This window comes from Aulonocara stuartgranti (genome assembly GCF_965226115.1).
Source record: "Aulonocara stuartgranti genome assembly, chromosome: 5".
NCBI classification, from domain to species: domain Eukaryota; kingdom Metazoa; phylum Chordata; class Actinopteri; order Cichliformes; family Cichlidae; genus Aulonocara; species Aulonocara stuartgranti.
Window position 1 is genome coordinate 9,365,734 of NC_138943.1, and position 22,661 is coordinate 9,388,394.

A 22,661-nucleotide genomic window follows, 5' to 3' on the forward strand; every position below is an offset into this window, starting at 1 on the left:
CAGTGCTACAAATCTTTGTGCGAAGTGACTGTACTAACCGATTCTCATTTCAAGATGTCCTTATGGTGCTTGCTACAGTGTAGCGGCTCGAGTTAGGCTGGACCCGTTGGCCAGCTACCCTCAGGGTCATTCCACGGTTGATTACATGGTCCACTATTGTAGCTCTGATGTCATCAGCAATTCTATTTCTTACTCTTCCTACCCTTCCTCTCTCCCCTCCTCATCTTCCTCTCCCCCCTCCTCGTCTTCCTCTTGCTCCTCCTTGTCCTTGTCGTCCTCTTCATCCTACTTCTTCACCTCCACGTCCTCTTCCTCGGCCTCCTCTACTTCTCACTCTTTCTGCTCCCTCCATTGTACTCCGCACACAGAGCTTACCTGTATTATAGTGCTTAGGCTGATTGCAAAGTGAACTAATTATCTAAGAAAGTTTTGACATGTGAAAGTGTGCCAGACAGTTGGCAAATTAGTGTTAATGATAGCCATACATGTGTATACTTTTGCTAGGAGTGTGTTGGAAATTTGGTAATTGAGTGTTGTGCAGTGAATTGTGCCTACAGTTTTGCAAAGTGTGTGTTACAAAATTGCAAACTGAGTGCAAAGCAGTTTTTGTGCTTTTAGTTTTGCAAACTCAGTGAGTGGTTTTGCTATAAGTCTGAATAGTTTTAGAGATTGTGCTACAGGAATCACAGTTAGGGTTTAAGCATTCAGAAAAAACTGTAATATTTAAATACACATATATTTTGGTATCGAGTGTTGTAATTTAAACTCCATACCATGTATTATTTAGCAAGTTTCAAAATAAATATAAATATGTAATATAAGATTAACAGCATGCAACACTAAAGTGATAAACACAGGAGTGAATCAGTAATTCTGACAAAGGCTGTTCTCAAGAGTACTTGAGATTACATTTAAACATATTATGATATGTATTAACACATCATATAGATGTATCTGTATTAGGAAAGCCATGGGCTCTTTTTCAGTACCACTTTTCACATGATGGAACTGTATTAGTACTGCACACAGCCTGAAAATTGTGCCCATTGTCCTTTTTTTACGAAAGTTATCGATATTCAATTTATTTATGATTAAATTTTCAGATTTCCTGTGGACTGCTTTGTTGTTGGTCTCCCTGGAAACGCCCCTGATTGCTGCAGAAGTATGAATATTGAACACTGTAATGGTGCCACTGTGCTCTGTTCTCGAAGAAGCAACTCCAGGGTTGCCCGGCAGGCGGAGCTCTCGGTCCATTTACTCCCATGGCAGCAGCAGGGCATCGTTATTTCTAAGGGTTTTTTTTCTCCCCCCTTCGTGGGATACAGACCGCTATTCTCAGATCCTGGAGCCTCAATCGAACAAGTGTGGCCCTCAGATAAGCACCGTGGAAGCAGCGACCAGGACACGCGCTTCAAGAGGGAGGACTGAGTGGACTGCAAGAACATTTTGATGTCATTTTTGCCCACGGAATCCAACTGCAGTAAGTAAAACTGCAATGAACTTTTTGGGGGTTTTTTGGTCGTGTTTTCTACACATAACAGGTTGCTTTCGGAGAAACCACGTTGTCGGAGTACAAGCAGCGATGTGGGTGTTCTGCTCGTTTCCCCCTCCTTTATTTAATCGTGTTTTCCCTCTCTCCATCTGCTGTGGCATTGCTGCCAGTTAATGCTTGCTGTAAAGCCGTGTAAAATGATTTGCGCTGGATTATAAAAAATGTTTTTGGTCATCTGTTGCAGAGACACTGGCTCCGTATTCTATCATTTTCACTGAGATTAGGTACTTCATTTATGAATAAAGGATTTGATGTAGCAAAATCCTTAAAGCCCCGAAAGTTACATATTGTAAAAGTTCATGTTGTGGATGTCTGAGTATTTCAAGTATAGAGATTGCAATCAAATGCTTTCCACCACATTTGTGTGTAGTGTAGCGGAAGTGTTAGTTATTCTGTGTGCATAGAAGAGGTTGCATGAGGCAGCTTGGTGTCAGACGCAAAACAAGTTGGATTTTTAAAATTGACAGAAACAGAGAAGGCAGCACAATCTCTGCTGTCTGAAAACCTGCCACCACATCGATCCCCTTATTTTGATGTAATATTTTGAAGGTAATAGCTTCTATCTGTCAGCCGTTCCACTCTGAGCAGAATTAAAAACCTAATCCATGCTTTGGTGCTGCTGCCTGCTGGAATTACACATTTAAGTGCCCCCGTGACCTGCCTCAAGCTTCAATAGGAGCTTGGGAAGGCTGAGAGGAGCGAAGCTGTTTGGTGCTGGGACACCTCGCTCTAGCTGACACCGGTCCGGACACACTGGAGCATCTGAATGTCTGGTGACACCATGACTGAAACGGAAGCCAATGCGATACTGACCACTGCGCTGACAGGAATCCTGCTGGTGGCAGTTATGGCACTGCTCTGCTACTTTACCTGCAGACTGGCTGGTTCAGTGCCACTGGGTGGACCTGGCAGATTTTAAGGCTGTTAATGACCACTGACCTGCAGCATCTGGGAAATGCTACATTATTATATCCATGACTTCTTGCCCGGTTGGTGTTGACATTTCTTTTTAGTTAACCTGGTATGTTCAGACTTACTTCTTATTCGGAGCCTGGGACAGATTCAATTTTAAGCTTGTTTTTGGAGGTGATGAAATAATTGTAACTGAAGTAATTAGCCTCAGGTAAAGATTTTTCTGTCAAGAAATATTAATGTTGAGGTTTTCATTCAAGGGTGGACATGTGCAGTCAATCGTTTGGTGTTAATCGGCTTTGTCATGGCTCTTAAACCTCTCAGTGCCATTGAGTGCAATCCCATTAAAATGACCTTGACTATAAGCGCAGAGAAGAAAGAAGAGGGTGTGTATAATTATAGTTGAAAGCCTGACTGGCCAGGACCCATAAGGGCCCCTGTTGTGACTACTTACATTCACAGCGAGGCCTGAAGCTTAACTTCTCCAAGCTCTTCTTTTGTTTTGCCTACAAAGTGTTCAGCGACTGAAAGCTCCACTTTTGAGCAAGTCATATCAATAATGCAAAGACATATCATTTAAGTGGCTTAGATGAAATGAACACAGATGGTTGTATTCCTCTTGTGTCACCCCCACCCCCTCGCAGCCTCCTTTTTGCCTGTTTCTTTATTTGGGGAAACTTCTGTGACAGAAAGGACTTTTATCTCAACACTTTCTTGCTATAGAAGGGTGACCAAATGTTGAAAAGACTTGGCTTCATATCAGCTTGTCTTTATTGTAAAGATCAAGTAAAATAAGCAAATTCTGAGGTTCGGTTGAAAACTTCAAATGAGATTTTTTTCTCTTGCTTAATGTCTGTATTCATTGCCTATAACTCCAGTCTCCACATAACACTGAAGAAAGACAAGTGTAGCTTGCAATTAACAACTGCACTTGGTCACATTATCATGGAGTAAATAAATATTAAACCAGTATGTCAGAGTCAGTGTATGATGAAATGACGCATGCAAAATTACTAGTTTGTGCCCTTGTTCTCTTGTAGCTGTGAGACGACTGCGGCCAGGCCTCTCCAGCTTCTCAAAGTGGCATGTGGTGACTGTCTAGAGTAACGTGTCACCCGCACACACTCGACAACAGGAAGATGACAGCCCTGCTAATCATTTGCTTTTGTCTGATTTTGGGGAGCTTGGGGAACCCACAATTCCCGGGTAAGTCACTGTGTTTGTAGTCAGCTGCTAAAAAAACCCAACAAATAGAACAACAGAAACAGTCTAATGGTTTATAGTTTGACAGTAGGTGTCCAACACACACTAGGAAGGTTGAAAATCCTAAAAAGAAGCTTTTATATCAAGCTGTGTTTGGTTTAGCGTTGCCACAAAAAACAAGTAATTTTCTGGCTTTAATATTGCTTGAAAGTGTTTTCATCTTAAATCCGATGATTATTGTTTTAAATAATGGATTGATAAGTAGATAAAGATATTTGGTTGACTACCTTGAAAGAATAAAGAAATCTCCAAATATTTAAGCTGGAGAAGCTGGAACCAATGCACCTTTGGCATTTTGTACAGTGTCAATGCAAAATCTCAGCAGACCTGCATCTGGTGATTCCTAGGACTATCCAAATATAACCTGATTTGTTTATTGCAATACACAGAGCAAGAGAAAGATCCCAAGTTTTGGAACGCATGGGCTCAGCGAACTTTGAAGAATGCTTTGACGCTGCAAGAGCTCAATAAAAACAAAGCAAAGAATCTCATCCTCTTCCTTGGAGATGGTAAGCGACACGTCATTACAGATTTGTGGCAAGATGTTAATAAAGTTACATCAGTGCCTGCAGATGAAAGGTGAAATGCAACTGCGGCTACCAAAGCATTAGCTCTTCAATAGGCTCATCACCAAAGACTTGTGTGGGCGATCGTGGCTCAAGAGTTGGGAGTGCGCCTTGTAATCGGAAGGTTGCCGGTTCGAGCCCCGGCTTGGACAGTCTTGGTCGTTGTGTCCTTGGGCAAGACACTTCACCTGTTGCCTACTGGTGGTGGTCAGAGGGCCCGGTGGCGCCAGTGTCCGGCAGCCTCGCCTCTGTCAGTGCGCCCCAGGGTGGCTGTGGCTACAATGTAGCTTGCCATCACCAGTGTGTGAATGGGTGGATGACTGGATATGTAAAGCGCTTTGGGGTCCTAAGGGACTAGTAAAGCGCTATATAAATACAGGCCATTTACCATTACCATTTGTGGTCAGCGCAGAGCCTTGACACTTTGATAGGGTAAAAGTAATTCCATGTTGTAATTAGACTTGAACGATATTACAGAGGATTCAGTTGATCAGTAGAAGATGACTGAGATTTTTAAAATTTTTTCCAATGAGTGAGGTGAATGAATGGGAGCAAACAAAGCAAGCGTGCTGCCACTGGATCACTGGGGTTCTGTTTGTGCTGGATTCCTCGCTGGTTGAACAAAAACCTTTATCCTCCATGGGGGCATGTGCTTTCAGCCTCTCTGTTTGCTCTATGCGCACACCATGACATTCTTGCATGCAGCTGCATTCACAGTTATGTTTGCCGTTTTATAGAATAACAGAAAAATTAATAAAATGAAAAAAAAAGTGTGTGCAATTGTTTAACTATTTAATGTTTCCCAAGAATTGAGATTAATGATTACTCTTTACCAGGAATATTACAGGATTCTGTTAAGTAACAACACTCAGCACCAAAGTCAGCTGTTTCCTCTGTGGACCTCTAAGCTAAGCTACATGCAGGGCAACCTTTGACATGAATCTGACTAATAGAACCAGACCTAAGGCTAAAGCATAATAATTAGTTTTGCTCTCTATGTACAAAACTATAAATGTGAGTTTTATGACAATGGTCTCATATGTTGGAGTGTTTGAAATGATCAATTAAGTGTTTTGAGTTCAGTTTTCTAACTGAAAATGTAAAAGATTCATCAAAATGCATTAGGAGTTATTCATGGAATTCAACACTGGCATGCTATTTATTGATTGATTGGTAATTTATTTCAACATGTGAACAATATACAAGTACATTTAGAAAAGAAATGAGAGAAAAAAAATACTATACAAATTACATACAAAAAAACATTCTGATTAATTTACATGTTGAAAGGGAGTGGGAAGAAGTATACACTTATTTAATCCCACCCCTGTCCCATAAATTATCAGTGAATATTTAGTCAGCTTCCTTACTGATATAATTTGTAATAAAAATAGTGAACAGATTTCTGATATACTATATACTATAATATCACATCATGAATTTTTTGTTTGTTTGTTTTTAAATAGAGACATTCACTTAATTTAAATATTTTCCTTTTCTTTATAGATCGAGAAGATCATATTTTTATAACTCTTTTTGAACAGTTTTATGTTTGGACATTGCTTTAATTCCATATTCAGTTTGTTCCATAGTTTCACTCCTTGAACAGAAACACAAAAGCCTTTTCTTGTAGTACGTACCTTCATTGTTTTGAAGTTACAAAAACCCCTTAAATTATAACTTCCTTCTTTCAAAAAAAACATACTCTGAATATTACCTGGCAGTTCTTTATTTTTTGCTTTGAATAGAATTTGTGCTGTTTGGAATTTCACTATATCGTCAATTTTCAATATTTCAGACTGCAAAAATAGTGAGTTTGTATGTTCCCTATAACCTGCATTGTGGATGATTCGAATTGCTTTCTTTTGAAGAGTAAAAAGTGAATGTAATGTGGTTTTATAGTTATTGCCCCAGACTTCTGCACAATAGCTTAAGTATGGTGAAACCAGTGAACAGTAGAGAATATGAAGTGATGTTCTGTCGAATACCTGTTTTGCCTTGTTTAGTACTGCAATGCTTCGTGATACTTTGGAATGAATATATCTTACGTGAGCTCTCCAGTTAAGTTTTTCATCTATTATTACCCCCAGAAATTAATTTTCACTGACTCTTTCAATATCAACACCATTTATTTGAATCTTTGCATTTGTATTTAAACTACTATTTCCAAATAACATAAGTTTAGATTTATTCAAATTTAATGATAATTTGTTTTTATCAAGCCAGAACTTCACTTTACTTATTTCATTAGTCATATCCTCCAATAAATTCTGCAGATCATCACCAGAGCAAAAAATGTTTAGTATGTGAAACAGCATAAGAAACTTGTTAATGTGTTAAAACTTAGTATGCACCCAACAGCTTGCTTTGTGCTTACTATTCCCAAGGGAATATTAAGACTTGCATGTACTGGACTGTGCTGAAATTAGTGTCTCAAAAGGCACTGCAGTGCTGAGCATGTTTAAGTACATGGTGCCACTGCGCAACTCTCTCGATTTGATGTGAATGCATAAAGAAATGTGTCTGGAAAGGTGTTTAATGTCTATTTGCACAAAGCTACGCTGGACCATATACTGAGTATGTAGGGCACATTATTATTTCTCTCTATTGTAACTACAAAAGACTCCTTCATCTCTGTGACCTAAAAAGTATCTGCTGCAAGTGTAGTTGTTTTCTTTTCCCTTCTTTTTCTTTTGGTATCTGCTTTTGAAGTAATATGAATCCAGAAGAAATGTTTTACCTATCAGCAGTCATTTTGTTCTAGAATGTCAACTTCAACAAAAAAATGTCCATGTGCAGCAAATGAAGTACAATGAACTCTTTAATCTTTGATTTTCACAGGGTTTTCCTTTCTGTCCCTGCTGTGTCAAAATCTGTCATAAAACTCAGTGCTTTTTGCGGTTTAGGGATGGGTATTCCCACGGTGACAGCTGCTCGCATACTGAAGGGTCAGCTGAATGGACAGAGCGGAGAAGAGACGCAGTTGGAAATGGACAAGTTCCCTTTTGTATCTTTATCCAAGGTCTGACTAAAGTGCACTATGACACAATGTATTGATCGTGCTTTGGCTATTAATGGCTTCCAGAAAAGGCCTGTGACCGGAAACAAGGCTGTTTAGTGTTTATCATACTGGATGTGTGTAAGTTATAGATAAAAATAAAAAAAAATACAAAAATAGGTTGATTATTTATATCTCATTGACTCATCAACAACAATTCACTAAACTATTCATTTTAGAGTCTAGAAAATGTAAAAGGATGTATTTCTTTTAGTATTCAATTCAAAAATACCTTTGTTATGCTAACATGATAAAAGTTGCTCTTCTAGTGCTCTGTGTTTGTGAAATGCATGCTTGAAAAAAATCAGATAAGAACGAAATGGCAATGACTGCAATGATTCTTAAAAAAATATTTTTCTTACAGTAACATTCTCTAAACTTCAAGTGTCCATGAAGGGTCATTTATGACCCTGAATAACATTTAATGAGCCGTTATGATCATTTTAATTACCAAGTTATTTCCTACTTTATATTTTACATAAAGGTAGGGAAAAGGTAGAGATTTGATAGGGTGTTCTTGTCTAATATTTTCATGTGTGTGCGCATGCACGGGTTTGTTGGTATGGGTATATATGTATGTGTATATGTATGTATGTATGTATGTATATATATATATGTGTATATGTATATGTATGTATATATATATATATATATATATATGTATATGTATATATATGTGTATGTGTGTGTGTATGTATGTGTGTATGTATATATATATATGTATATGTATATGTATATATATATATATATATATATATATATATATATATATATATATATTAAATATATATAAAATTGTAGGTTGTGTATCCTTCAGGTGTTAATGGGGTTATTGAAAATGTGTATATGTGCGTATGTGTGTATATACGTAGGTATGGATAGATAGAAACATATATGTGTATATATTTAAAAAAAATAATAATAAAAAAAATTACACATAACATATAATGTAATTACAAGGAGGTATTTCTGTAGTCTATTGATACTAGATAGTGGAAAAGGGGTGGGATTAAATAAGCTTATGCTTCTTCCTGCTCCTTTTTGAACATGGACGTTATTTGGAGTTGTGGTTGCTCGTTTTCCTTTTGTTTGCTTTGTTCATTTGTCTCTTTTAATTCTATTTTTTTTATACTTTTTCAACATGTTCAAAATAAAGATTCAATCAATCAATAAAAAAAAAAAAAAAAAAATGTGATGAATATAATGAGAAGCCTTCAAAATTACATTAAAATATAACCAATAGAATCATTTGTCACCCCAATAAAGTAGCTAAAATAGTTTGGTTGCTTGAGGGTTAAAAGTGTAAAAGTCTTGAGAACCACACCACAATTACTATATGTTTTCTTTCCTGTGAGCCAAGATTTCTTGTCATTTTTAAAGTGGTCATTAGAGATCTTTCTCCTGGCTTTCTCAAGAAAGATGTTTTTCCTTTGGCTACTTTTCCACATATTTACAGTCCAGTCCTTGCACTTGACCGTGGCAGAAAAAACGGCATCTAGCTCAAGAAATGTGCCTACAAATGACTATTTAACGAAAAACAACTTAAAATGGTATCTTTAAACATTTTAGTACTGGCAGGCTAGCACAAAAGCACATGATTTGTTTACATTTCTATAGTTGAATCTATGAAAAATACCAAAGAACAACAAGATGATTACCAAAGAGCTGTTAACTGCAAGAAATTTGAGGAATCTGAAGTGAAGGAGAGTGGGAGACCTAAAACAATATTTATAGCAAATGAACAGGATGTGTGATTAAAAAGTCTTGTTCTTAAGAAATGGAACAAAAATCCAGCATAGACTTGACACATATCCTGACAGATACAGTGGGCCTTTCCGTCTGTACTGTTCACTGAAGCTATAAATTATCTCAACGGGATGTAGCTGTCAAGAAGCCATTCTTAAGGAGGGAAAAGGCTGGGGGGAAAAGGCTAAGGTATGCCAGATTACAGAAGAGCTGGACTGATAATCAGTGGCAGCAGGTCTGATGGCGTGAAGAATCAATCATTTGGTTCAAATAGTCTTCAGTATTTACAGAGAGGGGTGCAATAGTGAGTGTCTACAGCTACTTGTAAAGTTTGGTGGAGGCTCTGTCGTGGTTCTGGGCTGCATTACAGCTTGGGGATCTTGCTAAAATTGAAAGAATTGTGAGAGCAGAAAAGTACAATCAGATTTTGATGCACCGTGCAACACTATTTTTTAGCATGACAATGATACCATTAATACTGACAGTGCAGTAAAACCATAACAGTGGAACATTATCAGTCATGGATTGGCCACCTCAGAGCCCGGACCTCAACATTATTGAATCAGTGTGGGATCATCTTAACGGGGAACGGAAAAAAAAAGTCAACATCAAAAGAAGAGCTTTAAATGTCCGTCAAGAAGCCTGGAGAGCTATTCCTGAAGATTACTTAAAAAAATTACAAGACAGCAGCCCAAGACAAGACACCTTCAAGCTCATTAGAATTGTAGACACTCTGGTTTACTTTTATTTGGTTTGTTTTTTTTAATAGAGCTGTCAGTGCTCATAGTTAATGCTCAAGTTTAAACAAGTCAGATCATATTAACACAAACTATCCTGCACTGTGTCCCTGCAGACCTACAACACCAATGCACAGGTGCCAGACAGTGCTGGCACAGCCACAGCTTACCTATGCGGGGTTAAGGCCAATGAGGGCACACTGGGTGTGAGTGCAGCCGCTGTCCGCTCCCAGTGTAACACCACACAGGGCAATGAGGTCACCTCGATCCTTAAATGGGCAAAGGACGCAGGTAGAGTGACAACAAACTTTTCAAAAATGCAGATCTTGTTACTAAGTTCATCCAGCCGTGTTAAGCACAAGGGTCAGTGGGGATTGTGTTAGGCTCGCATGTGTATTTTTTGGGGGATGATTGAAAACCATGGAGCACCACAAGGCTAACATAAAGACACAGGCAAACATTGATTCTGATATCCACAGCCAGCGTAGAATCACCAATTAACCTAACATGCATGTCTGTGGACTAGAAAGTAAATATGCAGTTTTTTCTCCTCCCTTAATAAGTGGTTTCACCTGCTTAATAAGATAAATATTGATCAGCCTAGAGAAGCATGTCTAAAGTCTCATCAGTGACTACCTTCACCAGGTATCCTAACAACAAAGCTCAGAGTTTATATGAGTATTAACTTTTGCACTTTATACACTCAACACTCACACTAGCAAACAAACAAAAAAATGCACCACGGAAGAGGAGCCAGATGTGTGGTGTGAATGAGTGCTACAGTATGGTGGGGATAAGTTTAAAGCTCTTACTCAGTCTATGGTGTATGCTTAGGTTGGCTGGTCTGCTTGGTCATGTCATAGACTCAGCCACTAGTAAAGTCTTATTTATAATGCTGTTCTTGACTTAATCCCATTTTACTTACTGACTTATGTTCATCAGCAAAGTGTGGGAAGTTACTGTCCTGTAGGTCTCAGGGTTCATTATTTCTGTCTGTGAACAATAGTTCACGCTGAACCAGTCGCAGAATCAGCTAAAACTTTATAAGCTGGTCTAATTTAATGAAGTTAAGGTGATTTTAAATGGCTTGGATGCAGTTGCTGTTCATCAGGCTGCAAATGTTTTGCCTTAATATTATTACCTTTGTTTGCATTACAATATATACTTGTTCTGTATTGACATTGATTTCTGTGTTTTACTTTAATCACCTATACTTTACTGGTTTATGGATGGTTCACAGGTCACAGACAATAAGAGAGCCAATCATTCCTCTGGGAACATGACATGCAGTATTTGACACCCTGTTTCCAGTAGATCTCCATGACTTTTTATACCATAATTAATAATTAAGGTGTAAATTGTGCAATTTGTTTACCACTGATTTCCCCGCTCCCCATACAGTGGCATCCAATTTTTACCAATGCAGATACAAAACAACTGACCCATGAATTTATTCCACTGCTGCACTGAAAGGACTCACCGAACACATAGATGGAAACGTATCCTTAAAAGGTTATTTACATATCTGAGGGGTTTCTCAATATTCATGTTTGTTTACAGGAAAGTCAGTGGGCATAGTGACAACAACACGTGTCAACCATGCGACTCCTAGTGCTGCGTACGCACACTGTGTGGACAGAGACTGGTACTCTGACAATGAGATGCCAGTAGAAGCACTGCAAGCTGGCTGCAAGGATATCGCCAGACAACTGTTTGAAAACATTCCCAACATTGATGTAAGTGAAAAGTAGAGATTCAGATTAAACCTGAAGATTAATTGATCGACTATCTGTGGACGTTATTAGCAGCTCCAGAATCCAGACTGTGGTTTGTTGGTTTATCACTTCATTCCACTCTGAAATTCATTTTTTCTAACAACTGAATGATTGTCATGAAACATATTACAGACATTCACTGTCCAGAGATAACTAAGTCTAGTGAAGGTCACATTTATTGCTTATAGCTGAATATCCTTATACACTTTTGATTTGATTGCCATAAACTAGTGCAGACATCATTGATCCTCTAATATCACTGATGTTTGCACTGTTCTATGATATTTCAAAAATATTCTTTATCTGTATTTACTGTGACCAAAGAGCTGCAACACAAATGACATGCACACCAAATGAAGGAACTGAGCCTAAAACTGATAGAAATAACACTTATTATTTGAAGAAATGCCTATGAAGTGCCAGTGAGGTTACACGACGGTGGTTGAGTCGCGTCTCTGTCAAAGTTTTGCAATATTTATACGATCTGCACGAATAAAAACTAAGCGTCTTTTGTGACATTCCCGGATAAAATGGAAACATGTGCTACAGCTGCAGACTGTCAGTTGCACTTTCATGTGCTACCTCATGTGAAAAGCAAAATACTAAGTGGCGAAATACTTTTGTTATTGCTGGAAATACACTGTTTGTCAATGAGCAAGTACACAAATGTACACATCTACACGAAGATATTTAAAACTTTTGGAACTTGTTTAGCGTAATCTCGTACTAGTGCTTGACATGCTTGCAAAAGACATTCTTAATCTCGCACATTTCCCTTCCTGGTTAAATAAAGTTCTGTGTTTTGAAGATTCAGATTTGCATGGATGTTAGCAATGAGCTAGAAATGTGCTTTAATATTCTCATAGAGCTTCCTCCCCTGTTTGCTGCTTAATTTGAAGTTCTGGTCAGGCAAAGGAAGTTACAAATTGATGGCATCGTTGAACATTAGCACTGTGTTTACGAGCCAACAGTAAATGTTTGATATGATGGTTTCTTACACAGGACATGTTTTTATTTGGTCCCCAAAAAAACTGTGATTACGATTATCTATGTTTTTTTTTAAATCAGGTGATTATGGGTGGAGGAAGGAAGTATATGTTTCCCAAAAACATGTCGGATGTAGAGTATCCTAATATTTTGAAGCACAGTGGCACACGGAAAGATGGAAGAAACCTGGTGCAGGAGTGGGTTGACAGAATGAAGGACAAAGTAATTTTTCCTCTTTTGTTTCTCTTTGCTCTTCTTGTTTCCTCATTTCCTCTTTATCTACCTAATTGCATTTTCATATTCTGAAATTCAAAGTGACTCCATTTGTACCACCAAAACTGTTCTGTACCTTTTTTTCTTTTTTTTGTTGCAGAAAAATCATTATGTATGGAACAAGACGCAGCTCTTATCCCTAAACCCCAACAATGTGGATTACTTACTGGGTGAGTCTCAGTCTCATTATGACAGTTTCATTGAAGTTTTAATAAAGTGCCATATGCGTTTGCTTTTACTGCAGGCTTATTTTCTGTGTGTAATACCTTGTTACACATTGAGCTGTGCCCTCTGGTATTCCAGGTCTCTTTGAACCTGGGGATATGATGTATGACTTGGAGAGGAACACTGAGAGTGATCCTTCACTGACAGAGATGGTGGATGTGGCTATCAAGATCCTAAAAAAGAACCCCAGTGGATTTTACCTGCTTGTAGAGGGTGAGTTTGAAGCCTCTGTTATGGTACAATTACACAGTTGTTATTTTTTTTGTTCTTGTGCTGATTTCACCAAGACTTAGCAGACTTCTGTATGTAGCTAAGATCTCCCATTCACTCCCCTTTAACTATAAAAGGGAGTACTTTTATAGTTTAAAGCACTCCCTTTTATAGTTAAACGGGAGCATTTATATAAGAATTTTCTTTAAGTAGAGTGTTTATTGAGCCTTCTGAATCCCAAAAAGTTGAGTCTGTTCATCTGGACCTAGTTTTTTCAGTGGGAGAAACGTTTTGTCACTCATCCAAGTGACTGCTTTAGTCTCAGCTGACTGCAGGTTTCCCCAACCTTACAAACAGCACATTTGCACAATGGCTGAACCTAGCCCACTGAATGAACAATGGGCTGTGAGGTCAGTTCCTTGATCATTAATATGCAAATTGTCATGACCATTGATCAATAACCACTGATCAATGGCCATGAGTACCATTCACAGAGAGTTGGGGAATGGCTGCAATCACAGCAATGTAAGATGGTGAAAGATGTACCCTTAGGCCCCCTCCTCGATTCAGAGATGGTCTTTCCCTTTTCACGTAAATGGCCTCCTTGACTCCGCCCTCAAACCAGCGTTCCTCCCTGTCCAGGATGTGTACATCCTCATCAATCAAAGAGTATCCACTGGCCCGTAGGTGTAAATAGACTGCGGAGTCCTGACCTGACGAGTTGGCTCTTCTGTGTTGCATCATCCGCTTCGCCAGAGGTTGTTTGGTTTCCCTGATGTATAAATCCGGGCAATCCTCCTGGCACTTACCAGCGTACAATACATTACTCTGTTTGTGTCTGGGGACCCGATCCTTGGGGTGGACCGATTTTCAGCGCAGCATTTTTTGGGGGGTTTAAAAGCCACAGAAAAGCAGTGTTTAGAAAAAATGCATCTCAACTCTTTCGGTACTCCTGACACGTACGGGATCACTACGGGTTTTCGCTTAGGCAGCAGTTGTCTTTCTCTCCTGGATCGGCTGGAGCTTTCTTAGGATCCTTCCCAGCTTTGACAAATGTCCAGCTGGGATAACCACATTTACTCAGGGCCTTCTGAATCAGTACTTAAACTGAGTATTTTTAACACAAGTATTTGCACTACTTAAGTGAAGAATGTGTATACTTTCGTCACCTCTGGTTAGCTTGCATTAAGAGAGGTTTTTGTTAGATACCAGACCATCTGAAATGGCTTCCTCCACATCTTTATAGAGATAGCAATACTGGGGAGCGATTTGACATTTTTAGCCAGTTTTTTCAACTTTATGGAGCAACAGGCCAAGTTTACAAAACAGAGAAAATAAGCAGGGCTTCAAAGTCTCTCCCAAGATGCCCTTTGTCATTCCTAAAGCAGCTGCATTGGCATTTTTTGGGACAAACAAATCTGGCTCAATTACATGTTATACAAACCACTCTGAGGTCATGTTAGCCTAACTGTAAATATTTACACCAGGAGGACGTATTGACCACGGACACCATGAAGGCAAGGCCAAGCAGGCTCTTCATGAAGCTGTGGAAATGGACCGGGCTATTGGCCGGGCAGGTCTTTTGACCAGCGACCATGAAACGCTGACCATAGTTACTGCTGACCATTCTCACGTATTCAGCTTTGGAGGCTACACACCCAGAGGAAATACAATATTTGGTATGTAATGACAAGCATATGTTAGATACTGTACAGCTGAAGTGGAGAACTTGCAGTTCTTTACATTACGTCTGGTTCTTCCACAGGTCTGGCTCCCATGCTGAGTGATGTTGATCAGAAGCCCTTCACCTCAATTTTGTATGGAAACGGACCAGGTCACAAAGTTATCAATGGCGCGAGGGAGAACGTCTCTGCTGTTGACTATAGTAAGTAAAAACGTTTTATTCACATTGCTTCAGAATAATGATAAGATAGCGCTTGTCATTTGGGCAGTGGTCAAAGGCAGAGACCGTGGTGGTTCAATACCCGGCTGCTTAAACTGACTTGCAGTTCTACCTGGTGATGAAGAGACCCCAAGATATAGTTGGGCTTACCTCAGTGCTTGTGGAACTAGTCTACTGGAGGATGGCTAGACTTTATTCCACTGTAGAATCACCCACGGTGTGAGGCACTGAGCAGGGTGGGTGTACTTGGAGCGTGTGTGGTGTGCTTTTCCCTGGTAACCAAAATAGGGGTGTTTAACTAGGGTTTCAGGTTTGTTAACACTTAGACATTAAGCATATGCTCAGAGAACCTGAGCTTCTTGGTGTCCTTGCAGGACACTGAAACATGGAGGGATATCACTGGGAGTTAGTCCCTATCATCCCCTTGCGAGTTAAAAATAATAATGACTGCCTGCATCTTTTGTCTCTGTCTCTTCCTTTCAGAGGGAAACAACTACCAGGCCCAGGCAGCCGTACCGCTGAACGCGGAGACTCATGGAGGAGAGGATGTGGCTGTGTTTGCGAAAGGTCCCTTGGCTCACCTCCTACATGGGGTCCACGAACAAAACTACATCCCCCATGTAATGGCATATGCAGCCTGTATCGGGGAGTACAGGGAGCACTGTATGTCACCCAGCGGGTCAGCTGGATTACGGCCAGCCTTCTCCATTGTTGCAGTCATTCTCTCAGCTGCGCGACTTTTGTGCTGACCTTTCCCAGACACCCAACGCTGTTAATGCACTCACTTTAACCACTCATTTTAAGATTTTAATTTGATTATGTTGCTTTATTATTTTTTAATTTGTCTCTCCACTATTTTAAATATGGGACCACCTTTCGACATGTTTATTTTTACGATGATTAACTGACAAAAGTGTAGCGGATAACTAAACAAAACAATCAACCCACTGTGATGCACTGATTTTTTTTAATGGGTGCTGTGGCAGAGATCATTGTTAATTGTGAGATTTCAATTGTGATTTTTCTATTAACTAAGGATTTTCAGACTCGTTCGTCGTCCTTTTTTAATGCAGCCCGTCTCTGTTTAAATAGACCGAATTTGCAAATGTCTGAATTTGTTTCATATTTTAAATGTGCATTTAACAGTCTACCTCACAAGCTTTCAAAGATATGTTCACAATTTGAAGAATTATTATAATTTGTTTTTGTTTTTTTGCCAAAAGAGGCAAATGAATGTATAATTGACGATACATTAAGATCATTTTTTGTCATGCATGTTTTTTTTGCATAATTTCAAAAAAAAAGAAAAAAAAGAAAAGTAAAAGAAATATACCACCGATGGTTCTGTCCAAATACAAGTTTTTAAATCTCAAATTCAATGAATGAAATGTGTCTGTTTTTCTGTTAATCTTGTTAACAGTTTTGGTGGGACAAACATGATTAAGTTTTCTCCTTTTGCCCCCATTCTCTGCCCTTCAGTTATATTTTTCCTCCAAATTTTCATTACAGCGCTCTTTTCACTGACCGCTTCAAGCATTTCAGCAGAACAATACTAAAGTCAGATTTATTTACATGTAACCATTTTTACAAAACAAAAAATGAAAAGCAGGCAACAGTGATATATGAGAAAAATTATATGTTTTAGGATGAAAAGGGACAAATTTTCACAAAATGTAATATATCAACACAAAGTAAAAACATTAAAAAATTTCAAACATTTTGTCTCACATCTGTCCAAAAACCCTCTCGGCCAGCATGTGTGTTGTACTTTTCCACCTGCTTTGTTATAGCTTGTGTGGAATGTGGGTGTATTGAAACCATTAATTTCTTGGCATCATGTGGTCACTGGGAAAACAGGGGAATCATGTTGACTGAAGCATGAAAAAGGAGGTTTAGTCTAAGCAGGCATGAAATGAAGTCCTCATGTTGTTAGCAGTACTTTCTTAATATCAGGACTGAAAATGGCTCATTTAGGCCCTCAGGAAACATGTCATGATATCAAGTTAACTTTCTCTACTGGTTTATCTTCTTTTCCTCTTCCCAGCTACACATCATTCTGCCATCCCACTTTATCGTTTCTGTTCTCCATTTAGAGAGAGATAGCGTCAGACTGTATATTATGAATATCAAAAAGCCCCGAGTATGCAACTTAACTCACTGATTTTGATGAAATGGTTTTTCAAATACAAAGCACTTGGGTGTGTCTCGTGCATTTGATTCCAGTTGTCTTCTCAGATTTTTTCCATTCAGTCAATGAGCAACAAAGCAAGCAGTGAAAGAAAGTAGTCAGTGTCATGCCTCAGCTTGAATTTTCATGGAAATGCTCGGATCTTAATAGATGTGCAGTTTTCTCAGGCAAGTCATCACCTCTGCTGAGTTCATATTACAACACCACGTTTAAATTCATAAAACTTTCAGTTACACCGTAATTTTCAGTGTCATGCCTCTTCTCATGGGGCCTCTCCCTTTGGCACAACCAATAAGTGTCTACTTTTAGTATATGTCAGTTTACATTTGCCTGACCAAAGGTTTTTTATATAGTGTGTAGACATGGTTAAGATGCCCTGCTGAAGCTGAAACGGAGCATCAAAATGGGGAAGAACGATGATTTAAGTGACTTTGAATGTAGCACGGTTGTTGGTGCCAGATGGGCTGGTCTGAGTATTTCAGAAACTGCTTACCTCCTGGGATATTCCCCCTCAACCGCCTCTAGGGTTTACAAAGAAAAAGGGAAAATATCCAGTGAGTGGCAGTTCTTTGGGAGAAAATGCCTTGCTGACGCCAAAGGTCTGAATGGTGTGACTGCTATGAGCTGACGGGAAGCCAACAGTAAGTCAAATAACCACTCACTGCAATCAAGGTGTGCTAAAGACCATGTACTAAAGATGCCACTCCTGACAGCTAAGAACAGGAAACCAAGGCTACAATTCACATGCACTCAACAAAATTGGAAGATTTAAAAAAACGTTGTAAATGAACTGGTTCTTAAATAGTGCTTTATACAACTTGCTTAATTCACCCATCTACACAGGCACTTTTTTCTATGGTTTTTCCATATAAATGCGTTCTATCTAACATTTACACACATTCCTGCTCTCACGGATGGATCAGTGAGCAACTTGGGGATAGTATCTTGCCCAGGGATATTTGACATGCAGACCAGGGATCGAACCACTAGCCTTCTGATTAGTAGATGACCTGCTCTGTCTGGTCTGATGAGTCTCAAGTTCTGCTGCAACATTCAAATGGTATGGTCAGAATCTGGGGTAAACGACAAGAAAGCATGGGCCCACCATGCTTTGTTTCAAGAGTCCAAGTGGATGGTGATGGTGTAGTGGCGGAGGGGTTATTTTCTTGGCACACTTTGGTTTGTCTAAATACCAACTGGGCATAATTTAAAGGCCGTAGCCTGTCTGAATTTTGTTGCTGATAACAGTGTTGCTAATGGCTACTTCTAGCAGGATAATGCACCATGTCACAAAGCTCTAATCATCTCAACCTGAAGACAGTGAGTTCATTGTACTCAGTCCAGTAGAGCACCTTTGTACAGTGGTGAAACAGGAGATTTGCACCATGGATGTTCAGCTGACAAATCTTCATCAACTGTATCAGTATGGACCAAAATCATGAAGCAATGTTTTCAGCACCCTTTGGGAATCTTTAGCACAAAAAATTTAATCAGTTCTGTGAGCAAAAAGGGGCTCCAACACCTTACTAGCAAGATGTACCTAAAGTAATCGTCTATAAGTGACATTCCTCAGCAATGTTGGTCAAGTTACTTGAAAAAAGTAATCAGTAACTAATTACTGATTACTTCCCCCAAAAAGTAATCCCGTTACTTTACTGATTACTTATTTTCAAAAGTAATTAATTACTTAGTTACTTAGTTACTTTTTAAAAACACGATTTACAACCTGAATAGGTGATAAAGTGATAGATCTTTCAGCCCAATTCTATTTTTTCTGCATAATCCATCATACAAAATGTAATCAAATGGAAAAGTCCCTTTTTTAAACTTGTTTTATTAGTTTTAATCTTTTAACTTTATGTATCAAGCAAAAATCTAATTATATGCAACATTCTGTGACTGGAAGAAATTTGTTTAATATTTAAACCTATTTTCTGCACATTCCAGCACATAAAATATTTTTTTGTGTGTGTTTACACTCAGTCTTTCAAATAGATGCAAGTAAAACACAGCAGAAAATAAATAAAATCAAAGACTAGCGGTCCTTTTGCTCTATGTTCACCTGTAAAGCAGGAGTGGGGTAGGCGGAGGTTTACCCTGGTGCAGGTGTGCCGCGGCGGTCAGTGGAAGAATCCGCGAGTTTCTCTGTGAATTTCCCATTATGTCATAGCGCACTCGGTGCTTGCTTGGAAGTTTAGGGGTTTTTTTCGCTGTAAAAAGACGTTTTCTTTCCACGCACAATGGACGCTAATGTTTTTGTCACTTTTTATGGACTCAAACTCAAAGTAAGGTCAGTACTTCCACGCTTTAAACGCTGCACGCTCATACTCTCTCCTGCACTCGATATATGATCCATTGTTGATCTGCACACAGTTTTTGCCACGAATGTCGCGCTCGCTTACGTCACTGTCATGAGACATTCTCACAAAAACATCACGGTTTTAGTAACGCAGTAACGCAGCTTTCCTACGGGAAAGTAACGGTAATCTAATTACCGTTTTTGCAATAGTAATCCCTTACTTTACTCGTTACTTGAAAAAAGTAATCAGATTACAGTAACGCGTTACCGCCCATCTCTGTTCCTCAGGCACCCTACACAACCTTCTACTAATCATGAAGTACCATGGACATTTTTTTCTAAAATAAATAAATAAATAAAATAAAATAAATAATAAAGGAAATAAGAACTAGATCGAATTTTGACTGTTTGCCTCAACCGATAAGCCCACTTGTAGTTCACACCAATATCTTGTCAGGATTATACAAGGGGTGTAATGAAAAGGGAGAAATGTAACGTATCATTATGATGAGTAGAATGTATGATTGGACTGAATGGAGGATAGAGAAGACTAATAGAAAGCTTCGTTAAATGGTGCAACAAGCACCTAAACTAAAATCCCTGAGGAGAATCAGCAAAACCAATGAGCTTGAGGTGAAACCACCAGAAGTACAGAAGCCTCCCCTTGTCCTGGTTATTACTTTGGTATAGGAAGTGAAGAATGTGGTCTCCTGCAAGTACTGAAATAAAAGTGCCATCCTCTTCAATGAGGAACAGAACAAACTGTTTTTTTTCCTGTGGAGACACAATCATGGTGATTAATGGAGATCACAATGTGGGCTTCTTGACCTTTTGGCTATAAAATATGATTAATTATACCTGAAAAATTCTTTGTGAGGTGACCTCGACCTTTAACTAACACATTTGAATTAGCTTCCAGGAATCAAGTTTAATGTTTGTGCCAAATTTTAATTCCTTTAAGAAAGTTGAAAAAAAAAGGAAGCCACTACACAAAAAAGCTCCACCAGACCGCTCTCCTCAGACCCAGAATCATTCAGTTGCCTTCTCTAATAAAGGTTATCTTATCTTATCTTATCTTATCTTATCTTATCTTATCTTATCTTATCTTATCTTATCTTATCTCATTTATGTTACATCCCCTGTTGCCTTTATGGTTTCTGGTGTGAATGTTGTTACACAAGTTGTACATGTCGATGTATATAGGTTTATATTGATGTTAGAATGTTACTGTGTAACCGAAACAAAGGCTGGTTGCTGTCAAACAGTGTTTCTGCCGTATTTTTGCTCTTTGGCAGTAAGCTTTTGTCGGCCCCCTAGTGGTTGCTGCGCATAGCAGGAAATGTGTTTGGACTTACTGTTTTTCTGTGCTTTTTGTGACGTTGTTTTACATTGTAGCAGCTACAATTGCGGGAACCACCAGAATACACATGTTAAATGTTTTCTGTCTTCTGCAGGTACGTGCGCTTGTTAACGGTCATTTTGTCTGTAAAGCACAAGCAAGTGAAAATGTAGTGCGCTACTGTAAATTTGTCCACTAGAGGACAATGTTTAGCCGGTGATACTGTTTGCTGAGACTTCTGTACCCTGTTATTTTGTTTTATACGATTGTGAAATGTATTTTTATAAGTCATAAGATTTATTTTTGTGTACAAGTTCAGTGTGACAGACAGTAAAATTGAAGAAATGATTATTTTCCATCTTTTCTTTATTAAGAAGTAGATTATAAGTCTGTCAACACAAGTTGCGTTTGCACTGTGAGGGAGCTACAATTGCGGGTACCACCAGAAGACACATGTTAAGTGTTTTCCATGTGTTCTACAGAAAAAAACGTGAAAAGCCAACCTTTCTGAACGTCTGTGATTTATGAAGAGCTGGAAGCGTAACGCTTCCAGCTCTTTGCAGTTTCCTCTTTGCATATGTAACATATGCAAAGAGGAAACTTTGTCATATCTGGCTGATAGCGTATTGTTTTTCCAGTTTATTCCCATCCTTCCCCAAGCACGTTATCTCTTAAGGAGTACCAGTTAAAATTAGACAAGAAGGTCACATGCTGTACTTTAATGATAACTCAAAGGAAATGTAATAATAACAGAGCATCATGTACTTCAAAAATAAACTCATGGTGTCTTGAAAGCTGACTAAACTGTCTAATAAGACAGCTGACAGTTGTCTGAGTGATGTTAGATTATTGTAACAATATGGTTAGCATGTTGCCTAACAAATCAAGTCAAGAAAGCCTTTATTTGTCACATGCAAGGGCGGGACAGCATGAGAACAGAAAACAAAAAAACCCCTCCTCTGCACAAAGAGCACATAAATGTCCACATCACAACATCATGAAGCACGTGACAAGCAACAGGGGTGGGTAAGGGGTGAGAAGTAAGCCGATCCAGACACTGCCATCCTGCCCGGCAGCTATTCATCTAGTGCTGGGCCCAGACCCGCTGTCCGACTCGGCCTTGGAGATAAGCGTACAAGGGTGTTTGGAATGAAGAGTCTAAATACAGTTTGTTATCAGGGGAGAAATTGTTTGTTCTGTTCAGCTCCAGCCTTGAGACTGCAGCTAGTGCCGATATGGTAGCCACATGAAATAATGGTGGTGTTCTTGCTTTAGTGCGAACCACTGCATGTCAATTTTACAGTCGATCTAATGTCCATCACTGGTTCCTCACCATTCCTGTTGGAGAGCCATGAGCCTCTCCCTGATGTTATCCAGCTACACCGAGATGTTATCCAGTTTGCTCATAGAGCATGAGTGTTCACGACAGCTGTGAGCCTCTCCAAGATGTTGTCCGATGTTGTCAGAGTCTCAGCACTCACAGCAGCCGCAAGCTTCTCCAAGATGTCATCCGTGCTGCGTCTAATGAGCCCATTCTGAGAAGCCATGGCTTGCTCCGTCGTTCCAATCAACATAGCGGGCAGCCTTGTGTTGATTTGAACAGCTCTTTCCGCTTTCTTTATTCTTCG

The 22,661-nt window shown here is 39.1% G+C and overlaps 1 protein-coding gene across 2 annotated transcripts; it reads left to right on the top strand.

Annotated features, from left to right (window-relative positions):
* Positions 1-1,305: 1,305 nt before the first annotated feature.
* alpl (alkaline phosphatase, biomineralization associated) lies at positions 1,306-16,586 on the top strand. Of its 2 annotated transcripts, none has more exons than XM_082534895.1 (12): positions 1,306-1,480; positions 3,505-3,670; positions 4,117-4,236; positions 7,200-7,315; positions 9,951-10,125; positions 11,395-11,570; positions 12,678-12,818; positions 12,970-13,039; positions 13,173-13,307; positions 14,792-14,983; positions 15,070-15,189; positions 15,691-16,586. In XM_082534895.1, exons 2-12 carry the CDS (start codon positions 3,604-3,606, stop codon positions 15,954-15,956), a joined length of 1,578 nt encoding a protein of 525 aa, XP_082391021.1. In that variant the 5' UTR covers positions 1,306-1,480; positions 3,505-3,603; the 3' UTR covers positions 15,957-16,586. The 2 variants fall into 2 exon arrangements, with proteins under 2 accessions (XP_082391021.1, XP_082391022.1); XM_082534896.1 differs by lacking the exon at positions 1,306-1,480 and adding an exon at positions 2,218-2,541.
* The last annotated feature ends 6,075 nt before the right edge of the window (positions 16,587-22,661 follow it).

Bases quoted from the DNA above. Each gene is read 5' to 3' on its own strand.
- alpl (XM_082534895.1), top strand. From the start codon at position 3,604: ATGACAGCCCTGCTAATCATTTGCTTTTGTCTGATTTTGGGGAGCTTG. The intron at 3,671-4,116 runs GTAAGTCACTGT...TGCAATACACAG, and splicing joins GGGGAACCCACAATTCCCGG to AGCAAGAGAAAGATCCCAAG. The intron at 11,571-12,677 runs GTAAGTGAAAAG...TTTTTAAATCAG, and splicing joins AAAACATTCCCAACATTGAT to GTGATTATGGGTGGAGGAAG.